At 40.1% G+C, this 24032-nt stretch overlaps 1 protein-coding gene across 40 annotated transcripts in view; it reads left to right on the forward strand.

Annotated features, from left to right (window-relative positions):
* The window catches only part of DTNA (dystrobrevin alpha), a 233755-nt gene that overhangs the window by 111643 nt on the left and 98080 nt on the right, over positions 1–24032 (forward strand). For 32 of the 40 annotated variants that reach the window (XM_069779278.1, XM_069779262.1, XM_069779260.1 and 29 more), the window contains exon 1: positions 20632–20718. In XM_069779278.1, coding sequence (XP_069635379.1) covers positions 20634–20718 — 85 coding nt within the window. In that variant the 5' untranslated portion in view covers positions 20632–20633. Of the gene's footprint in view, positions 1–11811; positions 11833–20631; positions 20719–24032 lie in introns of those variants that run through there. The other 8 variants (XM_069779269.1, XM_069779271.1, XM_069779268.1 and 5 more) reach the window with 3 other exon arrangements.

Below are 24032 nucleotides of genomic sequence, written 5' to 3' on the forward strand. Positions count from 1 at the left end.
TCATGAAGCACAAATACGATTCTTGGTGAATGTTGTTATCAGCGTTGTGGCCGCAATTAAGTTTACACTTCGTAGAGGGCCAATTACTGGTGTTATTCAGAGATATTAATTGGACTTAACCCACACTCTTTCATATTGTTGCTTTATGCTCAATAAAACAACCTATTTGGTGTCCTATGTATCTGACTGAAATAAGGCATTGCCAGAGCCCAGCACTTGCTTGGTGTCTGTTAGGGGAAAAGTACTGAAACCGAGGAGCTTTCCCTCTGGTAGACCTTTCCCATAATGAAGCCCATGTCACTCCTGAAGAGAAGCTGTTCTCAGGAGAGGCTGTGAGCCAAGCGTGCGCCTTGATCCACCTGCCTCTAGTTTACATGCTTGCCTGGTGTGCACCGCTGGGCTGCCTAGGGCTAACAGCTTCTCCAGGCGGCCACCAGGCACCAGGCGAGATTTGAGCAGTCGGCATCATTGGCCTTCCATCCTGATCTGGAAGGTGACCTTTGGAGGTGCTGGGCGCTGTGGCACCAGGTCTGGGCTCTTGTCTGTAGCGCGGCCTCAGGAATGCTGTCGAAGGGTGGTAGAGGCATACCCTAAAAATGCATAATACTTGTTTCTGAAGTACCCCTATGTGCTTGTGTACTCGAGACTTGGAAGCTCCTTCCCTAACTGCTGAGATAATGTGAAATAGGGAAACAAGTGCGCTTTCTGCACATTGAACACTGAACAGTGATCTTTGGAAAGGCAAATCTGTGGGTGAATGAGAGAAAGTGATTGGGGGGGATCATGAGCACAGAGACAAGGGACTACCTGCTTGTGAAAGAAGAAACCTCTTACAGCCACACTGTGCGTAAGGGTATGAAACCAGCTTCTGCCATGTGTTCTTTTTCATGCATCTCACTGCTGAGTCTCCTTTTCAGAGTGATTTTGTTAACAGTGATATATTAAATGCAGGAAAATAGAGTAATCCTGAGCCATGTTTAGAAGCTGAAGAAGGAGGGTGTTTTAAGCTATCAGGGTTTTTTTCTCCCAGTTGGCAATGTAAAAATCTGTAAATCACATAAATAACCTAAAAGACTAAAAGCAGAATGAAGTAATTATTCATTTGGGGTCAGGTTTTGATTTTTGAGAGCCTAAGTGTAATTATTCTGGCACAAGGGACCTTCTAATTGGTTTTAAAGCAAACAGAGCTGGCTGCAATGGGAAACCTGTGCCTTCGAACCAGCGAGCACGCTGGGCTGGGCAAAGCAGTGAGGCAGAGTCCCATGAGCCGGAGCATCACCAGCTGACTTGCGCTGGATTTGAGTGGTTGCAGGCTTGGGGAAGTTTAACAGCCTTCCAGCTGTCAGGGGAAGAAAAGATTATTCACCTCCATTTTCTTTAAGCACCTGGCTTTATGATAAATATACACTAAACCACCATGTTTTACAACAGAAATAAGAGTTCTAAGTCAAAAGCTTGAGGAGGGGGATCTTCCTTGCAGAAGCTGTGACTCAACACACTTGGACTGTGTATGGCCAACAGTGAGGTATGTTCTTTATGAGGCTTTTTTCCCAGCCTGCTCTCTGCTCCCTCTCAGTTAAACAAGGGCCGTATTTCAGCACATTTAACTGAGCTGCATGGAGAGAGAGAAGTGATTTAAAACTACTGAAATTGTAGGAGTCTTTTTTTGTAAGGCAGGGTATGTGCAGGTAGGTGCAGAAATAGATCTTGCAGTTTAGAAATCGGTTTTGAATAGCAGAACATCCCAGGCCTTTAAGTTTTGGGTGAAGTTCAAAGAAATCCTTCCAGAAAGCCAATTCAGAATTTAGCCAGGCCATTCTGTTCCCATTTGTCTCTCTAAAGCCTAGGAAATAAGAAGTTTAATCAGCAGTCCACCAGTGCAATTAGTATTAGCTTAGAAAATTTTCCTCCGTTTGGGGTGTGAGTTGGCAATGTAGAGAACAGCTACAGATCTGAAAATACTGAGACAAGGAGCAGAAAGTGCTTTTGCTCCCTTTTACTAAGCTCACACCTCTATATTTTGAATTCTGACTAAAACGCAGGATAATACAAAGTTGTAAATAGAATAAGGACAACATTGCAATGATCTCAACTTTCTATTTACCTGAAGTGTCCTGCCCTTGTCCATAAAACCAAAATTTTATGTGTAAATTGTAATTTCTAACAGAAATAAAATACTACAGTGTATTTTAAATCTAAGTGCTACCACATAAGAGAATATGTCTTCATAATGATAGTTCTGATCTTGAGTTAACTGTCAACCCAGGACATTAATACTGTGCAGTTGTAACTGTTGGAAGGGGATAGTAAAAATCTGAAGCCCCATTCCAGTTTCTGAAACTGATGTTTTAGGGAAGTAGTACCAGTGCTGTAAGCGCATTCTACCTGGGAAAATGCTAATCCATCTTCCCTTCTACTACAGCTGGTCAGATGTGAACAGAAAGGTCCTGCTAGCGTGCTGGAGGCAGAACAGACTGTGACTCTGCCATCTTCAACATATTCCATCTGGCTTTTGCAGCTCTTTGCAAAGGGCAGGACCTCATGAGCTGCTGCTAATTACAGTCCTGTGCCTTTAAGTTCCTGTTGTATTAGATGAAAAATTGGTATGTGAAAACACCTGCAGGCCAGGAAAAAGAGTTTAAGTGGTTATGCCTGCATTTTAAAATAACTCCTTCCCCCCTCCTCCCCCCACCATGACTTATTGCATAAAAATAGCCAATATTTTAAACTTCTATCTTCGGGGAGTGTCCCATGCAATCTCTGTGCCTTTTCATGCTCTCTTTCCTATATTCACTGTTTGGTAGTTACACTTTTCCTATAAAAATTCTGGACAGCTAAGGGATAGATTACTTTCATTGGAATCACTGACTGAAATTATTACATCAAGGTCATCAGGTTAACTTCCTATCTTTGTAAAACAGCATACAATTTTAAATCCAAAATTATCTAAAGTGGATAAAGATGTGGAAAAAATGAGCTGATATAATGATGCATAAAATCTCCCATCAGTGAATATTTCACATCTGCCACTTAAGGATGAACAAGATTGTGTCGTTTGTAACAAATGCCACCTTTTTCATTGAGAATCTTACAGTAATTAAAGAACAGAAGTGACTTGATCCACACGTTGTCGTCATTCATTGCTTATCAACTGTTATTTCTGATGTTGCTGTTCTGTTGTCTTGGCTCCCCCTTGATTGTGAATCTGTTCACATTACAATTTAACCTTGCAGCATTCTAATTTTAACACTGCAACACTACAAAATAGACAAACATACAGACTAGACTCTGTTTTGAAAAGATAATGTTTATTTTCATTGCCTAGCTTGATTTTTGGGGGGAGAATGAGAACTCTTCCTTTGTGAAAGGCAGATAGCTAATGGACATCTTACAATGTATCCAGAAATAGAGGTATCCTAAATCACAGGTTATTTTTGAAAACAAGCCATTATGGCTAAAATTAAACATAGGTAAAATCCTGGCAAAATTGACTTCATTGTTATTGAAGTCGATGAAAGCCTTTCCATTGGTTTAAGTGGAACTGTGATTAAACTCTGTATTTTATGTAGAAGATTAAGAGCTTTTACTTTTTTCACATGCAGACATATGCACCCTTTCTACTCCCTTTTCTGCTCTAAATGTACTGTGCGGGAAAAGAGCTACTTAAAAGTTCACAACCTTTAGGAAAGATGGCATGCCAGCAGCGGAGAAGCATTAATCAGTGCAGGCCAAGCATGGCTGTGTACGTCAGCCAGTGCCTTTAGTTCCCAAACGAAAGGATATTTCACTTGACAGGGCTCCAGCAAAAAACTCCAGGTAGGTTTCAACAGGCTTCAACTCCCAGTGTTAAAAGGAGAAATTTTAGACGTATTTACTGAGGCTTTCGAGTTCAGTGCAAGACATTTTCCATAAGGCAGTGTGCAGGCTGCATTTGTGAAAGTATATTGTTATAGCAACTTAAAACAGTGTTCAGGATATCAACTCAAGGGAGTCAGTCTGCAGCAAGCTAAGCCATAGCAATACTCAGAGTAAATGGCTTCTGACTTTTAAAAGTGTTTATTTCCATGGACAGATGTTAGTTCTGCCCTTTCTTTGTGTGGCAAAAATCTGAGGAGCAGGGACCAGTGTCAGGTCCGTCTTGTTCCAGGTGCTGATCCTGAGGGAGATCACCTGGGGGCCTGCAAGCAATGGAGCAAGTACTATTGCATTTTATAGTGGACGTCCTTAAGGAAGAAGTCAGGGTTGTACCAAGGTGCCATGTTTTCAAAACAAAATTTGCAGCGTTTGTTCCAGCCAAGAGAAATTTGCCACAATATTTTGCTCCAGTACTCATGGTAACTCTGGCCAGGAGCCCTCAAATGCAAATCTCCCTAAGCATCTGCTCTTCATCACTCAGGCAAAAACTTTGGCCCAGCCCCTGAGAAAACCTAAATCCTTTATTTTAAAGGGCAAACATTTACTTTCCCACACAATTACCTGCCTGGAATACAAGAGAACTGTTTACTGAGAAAAAAGAAATAAATGACATTTTTCTTTTTTAAAGGCATCCTGTAAAAAGGATGAGAAGTGTAAGCTAAAGTGCCATTCTTTCCAAATCTGTATTTTTTTCTCCATAAATACCAGCATAAACTGATGCATATACTGAAGTTTGCATTTGTTGCAGATAGATCCATGACTTCAAGAACAAGTAAAACACCTTTGTACCGGGACAGAGATGGTCCAGATGCTGTACCTTGCCTGGGAGGACAGGAAGTCTGCATATAAATCTTTTTTGTGGGTATGGATATAGCAGAAAATATTCTGAGTAGCTGTTGCCCACAGCAAGCTTAAAAGGTTTAATCTTAGAAGGTTTTCTATCCCATACACATTCAGCTGTTGCCTGTTTTACAGTCAGTGTTTGCAATACTGGGGAAACAAATATAAACAAACTCACTTTTATCCTGATGTAATCAAATGTGTGCAGATGTGATTTCTGTTTGTTTGGTGTGCATGAGGAGAATGGGAACATCTTTTCTTTGGACTTTTGAGAGAGTACTGTATTTGTTTTTTTCCTAATCCTTTGCCATATCAAAAACTGAGCAGTCAAGACAAAGATTGTGTGATGTGTCTTTTTGATCCTAGCAAATATATTATTCAAGTCTGATAAGGTGTGCTTTTTTGAAAATGTTCGTACCTAGCTTTTCTGTTGAAATTTTAGAGATGAACTGAAATCATTCACATACAAAGCGTTGGATTTGGTGCTCAGTATTCTTCCTCTTCAGAGAAGCTCACATAAAACTGTTCTAGAATCTGAGTTTTCACCATTGTTCAAGAGTTCGGCTGATGCCATGAACTGTTGCTGGCAGATGCAGCAACTTCCAGGGGCTTTAAAATGTTGATTCTCCAACTTCGTCTTTTTTAAGTGTATTAATCATTTTTATGTGCATGTAGTTTTACAGTTTCATAAATTCACAATCTTACAAATTTTTAAAGCTTTTTAGTGATTTCTAGTCTCCCCCTCAAGACAGTGACACCATTTCAGTCAGTACAATTTCAACAGATCATGCAGAAGAAAATTTAGCTATTTGTGTCTCAAGCTGGAGTATTTTCCTTATATAGCTAACATGATTTTCAAAAATACATATTGGTTTTCTTCCTAATGCGAGATCTTAGATGAAAATAAAGTTTGAAGGGTTCCTGTTACAGTTTTTTTGCCCTCATTATTTCGACCTGATTAATGCTGCAGGTTATTTATAGCTCCATGACTGCTATGTTAAAACCTCTGCAGACTGACTCTATCAGAAACTGTGTATTTGGAAGACTTCCAAGGTTGCTGCTACTTTGGAGTAGGATCTGCTCCACACTGGCTTCTCATGGACCCTCTGGGGCTTCTGCTCTGGGAAGCCCTGCTGATGTAGCCAGCTCATACCAATGACATACAATTGCTTACCTTGAGAGGTGCTACTTCGTAGTATCTTTCTACCTCACCCAGATCTCTGTGATGTTACACGTTAGATGGTACAACCTTAAATAGCCTGTTGCTGATGCACTGAGGAATGACCGGCTCTTGATAGAAACAAATCTCCTGGCATTGGATGGAGATGACTGCCAGCAGAAATCCTTTCAGTGCTTCTCCTCGGCTGCAGAAAAATGAAGTGTATGCAAGGAACACCACCAAAAGGCCTTTTCTTTGCCAAATATTTCAACACCTTACAGCATGTAAGTCTGTTCCAAGCAAAGGTATTTGTCCTTTCTGGCTGCTATACAAATAGGATTGAGTGGCAAAATTGTAAATAAAATAAATAAGTAAAATAAAATTGTAAGCAACTGGAGAAAAAGCCTCTCTGGCTCTTTCAAGTCCCCATTTCAACTAATTTGTCTTGTAAAACCACACTTCCACAGGCTTGCTTAGAACCAGGCCTGCAGCTAAATATTTACCCAATAGATTTTGTTAAATCTGTTTCACTGCCTCCAGAAATGAATTCACACCTCTAATTCCTAAGTACCCTTTGCCTCTGGACATCTGTAGTGAAATGCAGGTATGAGAAGAGCTGAAATAGAGTTGAGAAACTGATAACCTGAGTCAATAAGCAATGGATTAAGAAGATAGAATGGTCCTTTGTCTCTCCAGGGTTTGGAAATGGAAATTTTTGAGCTGAAAAGCGGAGCTGGACTGGGGTATTTCAGGTCCTTCAGATGATGCTTGAGAAGGATTTTGAGTTGTGTTGTCAGGCTTCCTGTGCCCTCCACGTCAGCTCCAGCCCTTCCCAAGTTTGATCTCCTGGAGAGAAAGCAATGTGCATGGGGAGGTGCCACCACCCCCTGCAACAGTGGGGAGGTGAAGAGGAAAGGCAAGCTCTTCTGTGGGAAATCAGCAGCAGCACACGGTGACAGCCCACACGGCTGGGCCTACACCTGGAGCATGAAGGACACTGTCTTCCTGGAAGTGCCTTGGTCAGGGGTCAAGGAAAAGCCCTGGTCAGCTCAGATAGCCTCTCCAAGACCCGCAGCCCTGCAATGGGTTGTATTCAGTGTCCTCGGCAGAACAGTCCCCTGCAGGCCAGACACAGGTCAGGAGGAGCTGAAGGTTGGCCACTCACCCCACCAGGAGGTATATCAGATAATCCCACCAGTTTTCTTGGCTGCTCAGTGTGTTATACTATGTTAATTCATCTCACCTCTTAGTACTGCCCCTTAGAAAAGGGGCATAGTCCTGGTTCTCCTCTGCCAAAAAGTTTTGGTCCTCGTGCTGACTTTGCTGCAGCTGTGTCTTGCTCTTGCCCGTAATCCTGCTACACAGGACGCACCTGGTTTTGTGGTGCAGAGCCCCACCTCTGACCATGTCTGCGCCTAGACCTGGGCTTGTTATAATCTTGCTTCTCATGAAGCTGAATGAGTGACTTGGCTAGCTGGCTCTAATTTGGGCCCTAGCTCTTTGAAGCCAATACCTCATAGCAATGCCTTGTGACAGCAGAGCAAGGCTGACTGTTGTTTCTCCGTCTGTCATGTAGGTTTGCCTTTCCCCTTTGCACGTTGCAAAGGCCTTCACCAAAGGCCAAGGTGGGAGGGTGGGTGGCATTCTCTTGCAGACCACTGGGCAAATGTACCTCTGTCCAAGGGCAGGTTTATAATTTGAGAAGTGGAAGAATTTGTTCCAGGAAGTTCTGCTATGTTGTGGTTCTGCATGTAGCTTGAGCACCTTGTAAAAACTACCAGTTAGTTTAGCCCAATCCAAAAAAATGACCTGCCAGAACTTCTCGTAGAAGTTGAAGAACATCTGAGGAGGCACTTCTGCCAAAAGGCTTTATCTGCTCCCTTTTCTAAGGGAGGGACAGCTTCTTCACAACACCAGCACTGCTCCTAGTCACCTTGTGTCTTTAATACAATTCACTGATTTTTAGGGTCCTGTGTTACCGTCATCTTTTTCACAGGTAAAAGGGGAGTCTTGCAATTCTTCCATCTTTTTTATGTTTCAGCCTTTGGCATCTGTTGAACACAAGGGAAAGATCTGAGCCCAGTGCCCAAAATCCAGCTGCATGGTTTGCTCCCTTCCTTTGCTCTCTGATTACACTGGAGGCTAAGGCAAGAAACAAAGTGGTTAGCTGTTACTGAGCGGTTAGCTGTAGGACATCACAACTCTATGATATAACACAGGAGAACTCTGAGAAATCAGAAGTTAGTAGAGGCAAATGGATGGTTTGGGAGAGAAGGGACAAAAGAAAGGTAATAGTGAAGGCAGAAAGAGCAACAGGGGAATAGGATGTGGCTTCTGAGCTAGTCTATTTTGAAGGCTGTATGTTTAAGAAACTAAATTATGAAATATGTAAGAGGAAAAAAAACATATATACAACTGCGGAATGAAAGATGAGCCTCTGCTGATAAAACTCTACTCCGTGCTATTTTATACCATAGAGAGTCTGGTCCAGAAACAATTCTGGAGTCTCCATTTCACCTCATTGAATATACAGTGTTGGGCCTACAATATGTATTTCAAAGATTTATTGGGATAGTTTTAAAAGCCACAGACTGTAGGGTGTTCACCACATCTCTTGAGAGACTGTCCACAGCCTCATGTATCTTTCACTTCAGGGTTCTGTCAAAATCGGACATTTTCTGTGTTTAAGTATCATTCCTTTTATTCCTAATTAAATGCTGTGTATCACACCTAATAATTCTCTCCTCAACATGAACAGCAGATAGCTATTTTATTCCCAGCTCATCAGCATTTAACAAAACTGTATAGGTTTGATGTTATTCTCTTCCCAGAAATCAGACCCTCTGGTCTCCACCCTCTGAGTATTTCCCCATCTTTTCTCCTGGCTCCTTCCAGTCTCTTAATGGCTTCCAGACAACTTGGTGCCTAAACCAGAATGTAATAGTTGAGTGTGGTTGAACCAGAGCCAAACGAAGGGAGAAGGTCTCTTGCTTCCTGCTCTGATGTGATGCATTTGATAAGGCAGACCGAAAATACACCACTGCTTTTTTGCCAGAATACTCCGAGTAATATTAGACATGGTCTCAGAATTAAGCAAATGACACCTGAGGTGCAAATGCACTTATTCTTGTTTGCAAATATCATTAAGCAGTTTAGCTCTAATCTGCTTATTACCAACTTAAACGACTTCAATTTAGATGCCTCTGGACCAGTTTAAGGATCGACTCCGTTTACCAGCAGGGCTCAAATTGGACATGGTTTTGTCAAGGCAGTGCTGTGGCACTTCTAACTAACAGAGACTTCTCCTCAGTTTCAGTTTCTGTTGCTCTCTGAGGTGCACCGGCCACTGCTTTGAAAGCCGTCTTGTTCGGCGTGCGGCCGGAGCATCACGCCGGCGAGCTGGCTGCTGCTGGCTCAGCGGAGGGCTGGTTATACACCGTGCCTCTGACGGTGGAAGGGGTCTGTAGCTACCTGCTGGTCATAATTACCCGCGTAAACGTGCTTCTCACCTGTGACAGTCAGTTCAAGTACATTTTCTTGTCAAAATCCAAGCCTAGCAAGGTGCCTGCTCTCTGAGAGGATTCGTATAATTGTCTCGCTCTTGTGGCCCAGTTTGCAGTGCCCCTGCAGTAGCCACGAATGCCATGGCGGCTCTGGCTGGGGTGCAGCCGCTGGGCTGCTGTGGTACATGGTTACAGGTGGTCAGTACCTGATACTGAAAGTATCCGTGCAGTGTTCTATCTGCTCAAAACCAAAGCATTTCACATAAAAATTAGCTTGTAACAGTTTGCATTGGTACTCTTTTCTCCCAGAACATATCATGCCTTGCAAGCTGCTGGAGGCCTTAATGCTTTTCTGTAGGGTGTCTCTTTGTTTTCACACTGACCATCCATTCCTCTTCTTCTGCCAGCTGTAAGGCTTTCTCGTTGATGGAGGCTGATTTTTGGTGACCAGTCTCTGTGTAAGTGTGGTGGATCTTGGAAACGGCACCTTCACAGCTGGGAGTTCAGTGACTGGGTTGCTCCACGGGATGGTTTCTGAGGTGCTTCTCCTAGAACCTCTGTGTTGAGTGGGAAGAAACTCCTACTGAATGCAACCGTGACATAAGGACAGGAAAGTCCTTATTCATTCATTGAATAGCCTCACTGAAGTCCATAGCAGTTCTCCCAGCATAAAAAACTACCCTGCACAGATGAAAATGGTGGCTTGAGACTGTTAATTCTTCCCAGCAATGGGAGACATACAGCATGTAAAGCATTCATCTTCTGTTATGGCTTTATGTTTGCGTTTACATGTAAGTGGTTGTTTTGTACTAACTGTATGTAGAATAGTAGAAGGAAAATGAGATCTTTGCAAAGGAAGGAGATATTGAAATTTAGTTCGGGAAATTTTAGTCTTTTGTGGAACATGACAGACAGGTACAGACTTACAGTGCTATGTGACTGTGTCTTGATTGTTTTGGCACCTCTCGTAACCTGTCGTTAATTTTACAAAAGTCATTTTTCCACGAAAGTTGATGTGTTCTGTGCATCCTAGAGCAATGCTTGAGTAGGACCATGTCTTCTGACTTGATTACCCTTAGATGAGTGTTTCTAAGAAGCTATCTACTTCATTTTACATGAACAAAAATCTCTTTTAACAACCATTTGGGGATTTCAAAGTACATCAGGAATCTTTGCAACCCTAGCTGCCAGTTTGATTAGCTGTGCTTCTTCTGGGCTTTCCTGTGCTCCCTTTGGCTTTATTCACATTCCCTCCTCGCCATGGGAAAGGTGGGTTCAGGACACTGAAATTTCTCCAGATGAAAGTCTGCTTAGAAGCATATTTCTACCAGCTGAAATGTTTATGCTCCATTGGAGGGATTTTTATAACCTAAACGTTCTTTTACAATATAATTAATACTGTTTTATTAAAAATGTTCCTCTCCAAGTATATTTTGCATATGCAACAGTAATTCTAGTTTAGCAGGGTCCAAACAGTGTTAGAGGTAATGTGCATATCTGAGAGGAAAGAACAGGATCAGTGAATCATATGTAGCAGCCTGTTTCTGCTGTGTCCATTTACAAGCATCACCAGCCATTATCTTTGCATTCAATGTTTCAAGCATTAGCTTTCTGTTCTGGCTTAGTGTATGAGACTATTTGCTACATAATTATATTGTATTTCATTTTCTTCTGTACGCTATTGTAATAATGATATTGCCTAATAAAATAATGTCAGATTTTAATTAGGTTAAAAGTAATTTGGTATATTAGGATTTTTATTTGAGAAAATAAACTAGCCGATAGTGCATATCAAGCTGTCCATTTTTTTTTGTTTGCATTTGCTTCATTTCCTGTTTTCCTTTACCTGTTGAAATAAGAGTGCGTTTTTTCTTGAATTGTTTTAAGTTATTACAGCACTTCACAGCCTTACATCTAACATATTGATGTTGTAGTGAAGACATAAGATGCCTAACTTACTATTTATTAAATTGATAGTTTGCAAAAATGCCTGCTCCTAATAAATAGCTGCACCTTATTAATCACTGAAATGAATTAACTAGACTAGTGTGAAGGGGTATGGTAATATTGTATGAGGGTAGTCCAGCAACAGGAGGCCTAAAATTGCTGGAAGGCAAAGACAGAATACATTTGCATCAAAGACAGTTTTGTAACAGAAAAGCTTATGCTAACCTTCTGTGGTGGGATACTTTAGGAATAACCAGAGATTTATGAACTGATATAAAATGTAGTTCTCTTCGCAGTTCACTTTTATAAGAGTGTCCTGAATAGCACCTCAACATACATCCAAATAATGAAGAGGAGAAGGATGAAAGGGGGAAAGATTCTTGTGTTTCTTACACCCTTATCCTTAATTCCTTTTGCTTTCCAAGTGACCTCAGTACTCTGTAAACTTCCACAACACATGCAGAGGAGGTATGTTCTCTGTTAGATACATCTCTGCATGTGACTAAAGCTTATCTTGTGTTGGGAGATAGTCTGACTCCTCCTTGAAGTGCCATTTCCAAGTACATTCCCTTTTATATACACTTTTTGTAGGCTGTCCTTTTTGTTAGATGTTTATTAAGGACTAAATAGAAAAACCTCTGAGCCTGGTTCAGCAGTCCATTCCTCTTCAGCTAAATACTTGGTCAGCACAATGGAATTCAAGCATGTGCTTTGAGTTCAGTGTGTGTGTAAAGGCTTTGCAGAATAAGGAGAGATTAAAGAAAGCTTTTGTTGAACTGGAGCCCAATCTGAGTTTGCCTTTCCTATGCATTCACCACTAGGAGACTCAGAAACGTTTGTATTGGCCTGTAATTTCTTGTAACTTAAATTTTTACAAAGGTAGACATCTCATTGCTTGGATTTTTTTTCCTGCTGTTTCTTCTGTTATCACATGGTACTGCCAGCCTATCTGTTCTGTTTCTGTTGGATATAATGACTGTGTTGCTGTACTGCTTGTGTGGTTATTCACGGGTATGCAGGCAGGCAGTTATGGAATGAGAATATATATAGACACTGATTTTAATCATTCTGACTTTGGGATGGTTGGTATCTTAATATCTTGAGAACTGAATTATTATAGCTAAGGCTGTCAAGTGAAATCATTTAAATGATGCACGTGGAACTTGTTTTCCCACGACGAAACTAGAGACTTAGATGTGTATCCTTCAATGTGATCTGGTACTTGAAAACAGAATTAAATGGAACAAGCTGGTGTCTGCTTTAAAAGAATCGTCAGCTGAATGCAGCCACTGAAATGATCCAGTTGTATCACTTTTACCCAAGTCATCAAGCCACTGACAGAAGGGATATGGCCAGGTAAAAAAGAGAAAATCTCCCATTTCCTTATTCCCTGACAACAGCTAATTGCTAAAAATGCCTTCTTCAGATATTAATTAGATCAGCCTGTAGGCTGCTCTTACTTGCATTAAGGATCTGATTTCTCTCTGCATGAGATTCACATAGTCTCAGTAATCAAAGCTTCTTTTGTCTCAGAAGGTATACTTAACCCAAATATGCTCATAAATTCGTTAATTCCCATCCTAGTGCCATTATTCTGTCCTAGTGCCTGCTCTCACTGAACTTCAAGACAAATTAATAGCTACCACTATGAAAGAATATGTGAACAATTTCATCAGTGCCTCATCATTCTTTCGTTTGTAATTTATTTTCCACCTTTCCCCCAATTATATCTGGAGAGACTTGGATTTCCATGGGAATGTTTGTAAAGATTCTTTTTTTTAGCTGTGTTGTTTAGATATAATTCAGACTACTTTTTCATTAATCTATTTGTTATAATATTTCAGAAAATTAAAAAGTGAAAGAAGGCCAAAGGGGTCTATTTCAGGCATAAAGATGAAAAGGTTTAAATTCTTCTTGGTTGTCAGTTGAATAATGGAAAACTCTTCTTAGCTGATGAGGTTTTTTCAACTTCTCTGAATCAATGGCAGTTCAGTTAATTGTGTGGATGCCAAAACTTTTGATCAGGTAAGGTGACAAAAGCCAGCAGCCTCTCTATTAACTAATTTGTTTGACTACCCAACGATACTTAATTTTAGTGAAAGATTTTCACAGTACACACAAAGGAGCTCAGTAATTTCAACTGCCTAGGAATGTATCTTCTCCCACAGCTACCATTTGGTTTATTTAGATGTTTTTATAATTCTAAGGAGATGAAAGTACCTACTGTCCTACAGCAAATAATCATCAAATCCCTATTTACAAAAACTGACAACTTGTATTATTAAAATTGGCAGAAGCCAGGAAATGCTTCCCAACACAATTCTATCACTGACAGCTTACTCAGATGAATTGGGGTTTAATTATGGCAGTACAAGAAGAACTGAAAGATCCCTTTGACTAAGTAGGAGTTTAATTATATGTGAAATCCTGCAACCTGCTTTGTGTCTCTACAGTGGCAAATAAAAAGACCTGAGAGAAGACCAGAGTATCAAAGTATCAAAGTATCAATTACATGCTTCCTGTGATAAAGTCTTTATAACTTTTTATCCCTTGAGTTTCATTACGGTTTTCCCTGTGAATTATTCCTTGCTTAACCAACTGAAAGTAGTAGAATTGCAAATTTCAGTGTTTAAAGGTGATTAATACTTTATTGAACTTGTTTTTTAGAAAAATAGTTTTTAAAAAACATATGTTGAAGGAAGAACTACAGTTTGGGTGAAATCCAGCGCCGTGATGAGGGCATGGCAAAACTCCATTAAAAGATGAACACATCAGACAAGCAGATTGGGCATTGCGTATCGTCAGCTTTTGTGTCTGAGTTTTGGGGTTTTCTTCTTTTTCTGGAATGTGTTTTGAGTATAACAAAAAAGAAATTACTGTTAGTGGAGGTTATTTCTAACTACCCCTCAGGTGAACTAAGGCTCTGAAACATCATGCATGAGTGTAAAGGAAATCAGTATCTGCGTTATTTTTAAAAAAATATTTAATAAACTTAGATGAAATATAGTTTTAAAATAGCATTTGAATAGAACTTTGAAGAGCTGTATTTAAATCTGTACCAGTTAGCTAAAATCAATCCCTACTGTTTATCAGAACTGTTTATCAGAAGTGATGGCAATGAAGCACTGGATAAAAGTTTTTTGGAGCTGACCAAAATTATTTTATTGGATAATTTTATACTCTCAAAGGGTGAAAACATACTTGAAGCACTGAATGTTAGTTTTCTTTCCATGTTTCACCCAACAGAGTAGTTTCTTGTAGTGCCAGGAAGGCTGACTCTAAAAGACCATGATTAGAAAAAGTCTGTTTTGACTCTCATGTTTTCTGTCTTCAAACTGCCTTTTTTTCATTAGTGATGAACCTCTTCACAATTTGTTTTTTAGACCTCACAGATAAGATTTGCATAGCATTCAGACTTCCTTGAAGACTGAGTGTTACAAAAATGAGTTGCAGTGGGTGCCTTATTAGGTAGTTTTGACAGTTTCCTACTAAGGATACAAAGCTCCCGAAAGGGGAACTGCTGAAAAATCTGTTGGAAAATTCTTTCTTAAAAATAAAAGACACATTTTGCTAAAGGAATAAATCAAAAGAGAATTACTGTTTTTTTTCTTTGTAATATTAAGATTGCAAAATATGACAAAAACAAGAAAAGGCAGACTTACTGAGGCTGATGTTGGAGATGAACTTAGCAACAGCTTTTGTTTTCCTTCTTCACTGTAAAATGCTCATCTAGATAAAATACAAACAAGCATTGTAAGTGCAATGCAATTATACCTAGCCTCAGGAAAGAGCATTGACCAATTTTACTATAGTACCAAAAATTAGTCCTGGAATGTAAAGCTCAGAGAGACCTATTAGGGACCTGCTTCATTAAAAGATGTGGAACAAGACATTCATATGGCACCAATAAATCCATTAAGGGGAAGAGGGCTCTGAAAAGGCCCTTCACAATTCTCATTATTAACTTCAAGGATTGCTGAGGTTGGTGACTTTGCAAATACGGTTTTAGCTAGCACCCACTGTCCCTTTTAACCCTTTATTCTCCAATCCCAATTAACTTCAAAATAAGCAGCCATAACTCTGCTCTAGTTAGCTGAGCAGCATCCACCTACTAGGGCTGAATTTGGAGAAAATGGAAGAGGAAAAATCTATGGAAAATCTTCTCCTTCATGTTGCTATGAATCCTGCATGAACAGCACTCCAAACCTAGCTGTTGACTACAGCTTTTAAGTTTCTCATAAAGTAACTGTAAGCTAGACCCTAGCAGGATCTTTCATTTTCATAAATCAAAATTTCTGGTGCTGGTAAATTCTGAAAAGGAATAGCAGTTTGTTTTGTATGCAGGGCATTTTGATAAAACTGTCCCAAGCAATGTCAGACAAGAAGCCTGTGCTGCTGAAAAATGTTACTGTTGTCTGCTCAAAGCTGGGTTTAAATATTGACCAGCTGCATAGAAAATAGCATCTGATTTGTCAACAGCATGAAAAATAGCCACTGAGAAACCAGCACATTTCTCTGCATCCTAATGCTTCCAATTCCCAGTGATACCAAAGCGAATATCTAACATTTGACATTTCATGGAAGAAAAAAAATAGCTGTTTATATCAGGAGTTGAAGATTTCCTCACTAGGGAAATACAGACTGCTCAGAATAAAGGATGCTTGAGCCTGGTTGATACTTTCTACCAAATGATGGGACTTTTTACAAAAGTGATCTTGAGATACTCACTGTTGGTTTTACCCGTCTTCTGGAGCAAAACCTCCAGCTAGAAGTTGCATCCCAGAATGCTCCAAGCACTTCCAAGCCGCAGCAAGCACGACTGGACAAGACTCGGGGAGAGACAAGTGTTCTTCTTTTTCCTCTGTGCCTGCTGTGATGGAAAAACCAACTTTTATCCAGCCTGAAAGACCGTCAGGAATGTCACTGGTCAGGATTCGGAGCCTCTTTTGTCAAATGCATGGCTGCGTCACAGCCATCACATGGTACTTGATAAATTTTTCATGCCACAATTAATCAATTTCAGCAGACGATTTTCCTCACTGGCGTGCTTCCCACCTCCCTGGAGTACTTCATCCGTCACGGATGAACAGGATGGAGATTTGTGGAAGTGTTAATGGCGTTGCTTTTCTCAGAGCCATCAAACTGTGTGTGCATGTGTGTGTCAGGTCGGGAATTTTTGACAGTCTCCTGGGAAGTGTATAGAACTCTCCAGAGGGGAGCTCCTTCTCCAGGTATACAGGCAATTACTTCTTTGAATGTTTTTTTGGACCTAATGATTTAATTGTGGCAGGCATTGCTTTTACCATGCATAGAGATAGCTCAGGAAATGGAAATACACTAATTACAAGAAGGATGACATAAAACGGGGGTTAGTAAAATATGCTATTTACCCTATAAATACTAAAACAAGAAAAACACTTATGTGTGAGAGGCATTATTACAGTACTCATAAATCAAAGCAGCACAACAGCAAAGGAAAGAAAAATGGGGCATTTAGTTCTCACCTTACGTATATTATATGTTATTCCCTGTCAGATTTTATAAACAAATAAAGTATATTAAAAACCAGACCAACTATGCTTCTGGTACATGATAAGCATGAAAGTGAAATTGTAATCAAAAATGTTCAACTCAAACTAAATTATTTCTTTATTTATTCTTTTCCTTCAAGCGCTACAAATGTCGTAAGTTTTCAGCCTGAAACACTGATAGAAATGTAACATTCATGGTATCTTTCTCAGAGGCTGGAAACCTTATGCTTGGAATGATTTCTGCTCTGGAATGTCTGTAATATATTGAAGCCTTAATACTTTGCTAATTAGTACCTTACTAATTAGCCCGTGACAAGAATTTTAATTAGATGCACAGGAGGTGTTCTCCCTACCTGCAGTGGAGGAGCTATTTCCTGGGGAGAAAAGTGAAGGGAAAAAGATAGTGGAAGGAATCGATAGAAGACAAATATAATCTAATCCCTACTATGGGAAGAGTGTACATTAATTAATATTTTTCAAAATTATGTCTCTGATCATTTATTCTGGTTTGTAAAGTACATTAAAGTTCACTTTGTGATTTGCTCTTTTCCCCTGTAGAACAAATTGTACTTTTTTCCTGTGACTTGACAAGTGTTATAAGTAAAGTGAGAAATATTGGAACATGACTGTAGTCAATTATGCTCACGGCCAGCCCCAGGGACTGAGCTGAGCGCATCGCAGGCTCAAAGCGTGAGTCTCTGTAATCTGAGTTAAAGAGCTGAGCTGTGTACCTGTGAGCTGGATCAAGGTGAACAAGACTGAAAAGGGAGATGCCCAACACCCATGACCAATGGCATTAGTTGAGCCTGGGCTGTAGCACATTCTGGAGTTAAAAATGCATGCAAAAAGCTTCAAAGACACAGTTAAGTGAATTCCTATCAATGGCAACTCAAAAATAACAATATTGATGAGCATCATCTATAATTTTTTCTTCTGTCAGGAGAAGATGCAAAGGAGGGGTAGAAGATACCTATCTGAAAATACTGCCACTGCTGATGTTCTCATTAGCTTAATGGCATATATCCCATTGCAGAGGATTTTAGGATTGTCATTTGGGATGAAAGCTATTTTAAAATCTGCAACATATCTAGTGCAGTGAGAGTCTTAAAAATACAAATACAAAATTTCTTCTCTCTCCAAGGAAGCTTGAGTTGTGTGTGTATAAATATAAAGTTATTTGTTAGGCCTGGTAATCCCCATAAGCCCCAGCAGTGGAAAGGGTGATTCAGTTTCACTAGGTAATGGGACATTCTGAAAAATGATGATTAGGTCCGGGGAACATTTTATATAAGGAGATGTAAACATCAATAAAAGTAAGGGGAGGATGAATTGCACAAAAGGGAAAATCAGTTAATGATTTTTACCCCATTGAAAGGACACTTTAGGAATGGGCTCTCTGAAGGAAGTGGAGAACTTGCTGTACAATTTGCATTATTTGAAAAATACCTTTTTTTACTTAATTTCAACTGGGAAAATTCTTCTGCGTGGTGAATAAGGTCACAGGTGAGCCACGTTCCAGTGGGTGCTCTGTAGATATTTGAAAGCGATAGCTAAGGAATATTTTTATCCAAGAGGCAGTATGAGGGAAGGAAGAATAAAGTTGCACCCCTTTTGTTTTCAACAAAGTTTGCAGTAATCAACATGAGACCAGTGATTATTTCACGAATGTTAGAGAACATTGGTGGAATGAAAACAGCAAATTAATAAATGGAAAAAAATCTGTAAGATTTAAGTGTAAATTTTATCAAAACTGAAAGAAGATGATGTAATCCTTGTGCCAAAATCAAAATAACCCAATCTCAGTCAATTAATATGAACAGTATATAGTCTAAAAACCAGTGGCACATTGTTTGTAGAGTAATTCTGAATATAGGAGAAGTCAGAGAAAATTATGATGGCCTGTGACTCACTCTACAAATAATAAAAGTTAATCTGAAATTGTATTTGCTCTGAAGTATTCACTCAACCGCCCTGCCTGCTGAAAGATGCTGTCTTTTCCAAGGGCTTTATTAACCCACCTGTCCTATGAGATCTGGTCATTTATGGCAAATTTGTCTCCTACTGTAAGTTCAATTAGAAACAGAAAGGAGTGGGGAACTCAAGCTGGGGTTAGTGGGATTACATCATTTTTCATCTTTTACGGGCAGAGATTTAAAGCTGATCCATGTACAAAAGATATTACTACTTGCTGTCTAATTATGATGCAGGTTGGGTCTGGCGTATCTTGAGGTATATCTCGTTTTGCAGGTAGGTGTGAGTCTTCCCTGACCCCTCTAAGCTAGCAAGACGCCAGCTACCTCCAGATCAGAGGCTGTGTGGCCACTTCTGTAAAGCAGTATACTGAAAGCTATTATCTCTGCAGAAAGGCAGGATATATTAGTTCAGACTTAATGCTATGCTGCACACATCTGTATCACTCCCGGCCAAATTAGAGCATAAGGGTGAACTTGAATATCCCTGCAAACAGGCTGCAGCCATACCCTTTGCCCACTTCTTAGTGGGACTGCTGCTCACGTCACAAAATGTCCACCATAGATAGCACTTTAGCAGAGCCTTTATCAGTACTCTGAGAATTTAACAGACCATTTGGAAAAAGCAGTTATAATGTACCACCACTTCATTTGAACAGCACATTTTGGAAGGAAAAAAAAACCCACACAACAAAACACTTCTTATGTGATTGCCCTGCTTTTTCCAAGAAATAAAAGGAAACTGGTTTTCCCTCCTGAGTCCTTTGGTGATGGTAGACTTCAGCATCCAGTACTTTTATCCTTTCTGTTATATACATATGTGGGTTTGCTATGGGATACAGTGGAATATTTTGGCTTGCAGGCCTCTACAGAGCATCTCCTTTATATCCCAGGTGGCCCAATGTTATTTTACACAGTCTAGTTGAGACAAGGATGTAGATTAAAATGCAGGTCAGAAGCCCTAACCAGGCTTGGCAGGGAGGAAACGATATTGGTTTGCTAGAGTAATTACCCATAGGAAGTGGTGATGCTGACACTGGTTTCATTTTTTGAGTGCTGCTAAAGATGTTTATCTTTACTCTGAAGGCTTTAGTCTTTTATGGTTTGGATTCTGGCTGTGAAGTAAGCTGCCTCTTTTCTCTGTGCTCTATCCAGCAGTAGCGCTCTTCAAAATATTCTGAAGATTTTATATCTGAAAACTGAAGGAAAATATATTCTTGCTTCTGAGCCTTTTACTGGAATTCATTTAATCAGAGACGTACTGTCTTGAATTTGAATGAATGTTTGGAGTGTATTTGCTTGAGTAAATAGAGAGTATTATGTTGTGGAGTAGAGATTTAGTTGTTGTGTTATTTTTTTGTCTCCTCCACCCAGAATTGGCTAGAAAGGCATTTTCTATGCTATAAAGTAATATTCAAATCTTTTATGATTTCTTCTCTCTTACATAATTTAAACTGAAGATTCCTTATTTAAGAAAACCTAAAATGAATTTCAGAGCTTGTGTTATGTAAGTCAGTTAGTTACATCAAGCAGAAAAACTGAACATTGCCTTTGGGAGAGAGAGGAGAGAAAAACAAATGCTTGAAAGCAGAGTCTAGGGAATGGAGGACAATTTGGGGACCAGCTTCTCCTCAAACTGTGCCACAGAGAGGCTAGCAAAAGGCATTGGGTACACACGGAGCACCAGTCAACCTCAAAGGTTCTCCGGGATCAATTATGGATGCTTATGTACATATGTTCAGTCTGGGATAATGCTCAATATTTTCACATGATTTTGTCTTCCAGAATGATTGAAGATTGTGGGAAAAGAGGAAATACCATGGCAGAAAGAAGGCAGCTGTTTGCAGAAATGCGTAAGTACTTCCAAGAAATGTTTCGCTGTGATAGACCAAGCCAGTTGTAATGCAGTGTCAGTAAAATCTATGCAAGCATTCCACCTCAGGTAACTTATATCTCCATTTCACAAATGGCTTAATGTCATGAGACCAAAACTACAGGAAAATGGGCTGATTTGACCAAATTACAGGAGAGAAGGATTTTCTACATCAGATTTTGTGATTGTATTATTTTAATCAGTAGCTTCTTGAGACAAAAATACTGCAATACACAGGTAGCAATGAAGAGGGATAAAGGTCCCCAAAAGACTACATCTTTTAGTGGAGCTATCTGTAGTGGGTTGACCCCAGCCAGCTGCTAAACACCCACACAACCACTTGCTTAATCCCCAACCAGCCCCCAGTGGGATCGAGAGAATATAGGGAGAGCAAAAGCAAGAAAACTCATGGCTTGAGATGCAGTTAAGAGCTTGAAAGAGAGAAAAAAAAAAGACAACAAAAAACCACAAGTGATGCAAAGGTGGTCACTCACCACCTCCCAAAAGAGACTGATGCCCAGCCAGTCTCCAAGCAATGTCCACCTTGGAAGACAAAATTCCCCACCCCCTTCTTTCCCTACCCCAGTTTTATTGCTGAGCATGACATTTTAAGGTATGGAGTATCCTTTTGGCCAGGTGGGGTCATCTGTCCTGGCTGTGTCTCCTCTCAACCTCTTGCCCACCCCCAGCCGACTCTGGGAGGGGACAAAGTAGGAAACAAAAAGGCCTGGATGCTGTGCAAGCGCTGTTCAGCAATAGCTGAACATTGGTGTGTTATCAACACTTTTTTAGCCACAAATCTAAAACACAGCACCATGCAGGCTGCTATAAAGAAAGTTAACTCCATCCCAGCCAGACACAGTACAGGGACTCATATACTACATACCCCGCTTCAGCACATTTTTTATAGTTTCTAGTGAAGCTTTGTGCTCCCTGCAGAATAGTGTGTCAGGGATGTACTATACTAACAATGTTCCTGCAGTTCCCTCAACAGTCGTCTATTTCTTTTACGAACAATCCACCATTTCTCAAGGAAATTCTATTACAGATGAAGTTGGAGACTGTCACCCTGTTACTAGATTTACCTAAGTTCTGTCTGTAATTACTAAGCTTCCTATTATTTGTCCCCTGCAACATACTGAAAAATGACAGAGCATCTCCCCCGTCTTCTGGGGGAGACTAAGATGGGCATTACTGGGACTTGAGCAGCTATGCGCACTGAAGGGCTCGGTCTGTGCTGGTGAATTAAACGTGCTCGGGACTGTTCTCTGGGGGTGAGCCGAGGGGTGACCGAATGCCCTACATCTATGCTCCTGAGCTCTCCAGATTAAGGACTTCTCATTCACATGGCCTGCTGAGATCGGTCTTGGCCCATTCCACTGTGTCCACTAGCTCCATTGTGCCCTGTAATTATTTCAGTATCACACAAGGCTTGCTGTTGCAACTCGGATGGATATTTCTCTTGTCCCTTGTGTACAGCATCTTGGACCAGTGGAGGGAGGGGTTGTTCTTTGGCCAGAAGAAAAAAAAAAAAAACAAAAAAAAAAACCAAGAAAAAAGGATGATGCACTTGGATGATGCATTTTTCCATTATCAGAACATACTATATTCTAAATTAGAATTATAGAGAGGACTTGAGCTTGTATCAGCTAAAGTCAATAGCACAACTTCCATTAACTTCAGTTAGTTTGAAATATTCCTAAAATGGAAGATAATTGCTTAAGACTTTGCCGTGAGGGTTTATGGTTTGTTCCCACAGTTTTGAAGGCTGTTTTGCTATTAGGTTGTTTTGGAGGAGTTAAGGAGGTGTTGGGAAAGTTTACAATCAGCTGTTAAAGGTGGAGGAGAGACTATTTTCCCATACTGTACACAAATTGTTATTGTTTATTACTTTTTCTTTCTCATTTTAGTATTTTGATGTATTTACTTGAGTCTGGTTTATCTCATGTGTGCTTCCCTTTTCTATTTGCCTCCTCCCTTCCTCCTCTTATTACGCATGCACACAGAGAACTGGGTTCCAACTAGGTAAAAAGAGGGGGAAATACTAAGTCTTTGTGAAAAACTAAATATGCTTTAGGCGAAGAAATGTCCATACTCATACAACACTGAATTTTGCATTTTGAGAGTCCTTTGGATTCCTGTGTGGATTCCTTCCCTGAAACAGAAGCTCATCCTGGCATTGCGTTCAGGTGCCCTCAGCTGTGTGCAGGCCCACGTGATCCACGTTTAACAAAACCCATGTGCTCGACACACCCTACATACTGTTGGCCATGCAGAGCTTCTTGACATTATAACAGATATAAGCTTATGATAAAAAGTTAAACTCCACAACCCGCCGATGTTAGAGGAAGAAAATTCATAATACAGAGGACTTTTTGACAGTGGTTTAGGTTCTTGCAGTCATATCTGCATGTCTGTGATTAAAACCCCACAATACTTTTAGAGAGTGGGTCGTGTTCCAGACTACACAAGACAGAAAAAAAAAAAATGCAACTTTTCCTGCCTTTTAAAGTAGGAAATTTGATCTGAACAAGGAATAGATGGGTTTGACTCTTACTCTAGATTTGGGCCACTATGTGATATTCACTGTATTTAAAGAAGTTTAGTTTGACTTTTTTGTTTCCTTTCCTTCAGAAGAGGCCTCTTTCTAGTTCCAGATTACAAACCTTTGTGAATTAGTATCATAATCAATATCGTATTGTGTAGAATCCTGTGGTTAAAACTTAAATTGTGTCTTATATCTCAGAATGCACCATTGGATGTCAAATCACTAGGCTACCGTTAGTCTTCCCTGACATGCTCAGGTATATCCAGACTGATGAAAGAAGTTCAAAATGTACATCACTATTTTGCTGCCAGCACGTATTATCCAGCAAGAAATCAGCAGCCAAAGCTTGCAACGTATCACTTCTTTGTTATTTTTGCAAACTGCAAACAGTGTTACATGAGATGAGCATATTCAAAGGAAACAGTGAAACACTGCCAGTGGGCAAAAGGAAGGAGCAGCCACTGGCAGTCCTGTAGGCAAGTTACAAATTCACAGTCTCTTTTGCCATGCTCAGTCCTGCACATCTTTCCACTTGTTTTTCAGGACTGTCCATGTAAGTGAAGTCACTTTTCTACAGAAGTTATTTGAAAAATAGATGTCTGACTGCGGCAAAATGTGAATCATGGTAAAATTTAATTGTCTGTTCCAGGGATTTAACAGCAAAAACACCTACTCCCAAAATAATATTAAAATAATACCATCCACTGTGTGTGTAAATAGTAAAGAAAAAAAGCAACATTATTGCT

Source organism: Haliaeetus albicilla, chromosome 3, assembly GCF_947461875.1.
Source record: "Haliaeetus albicilla chromosome 3, bHalAlb1.1, whole genome shotgun sequence".
In the NCBI taxonomy this organism is placed as follows: domain Eukaryota; kingdom Metazoa; phylum Chordata; class Aves; order Accipitriformes; family Accipitridae; genus Haliaeetus; species Haliaeetus albicilla.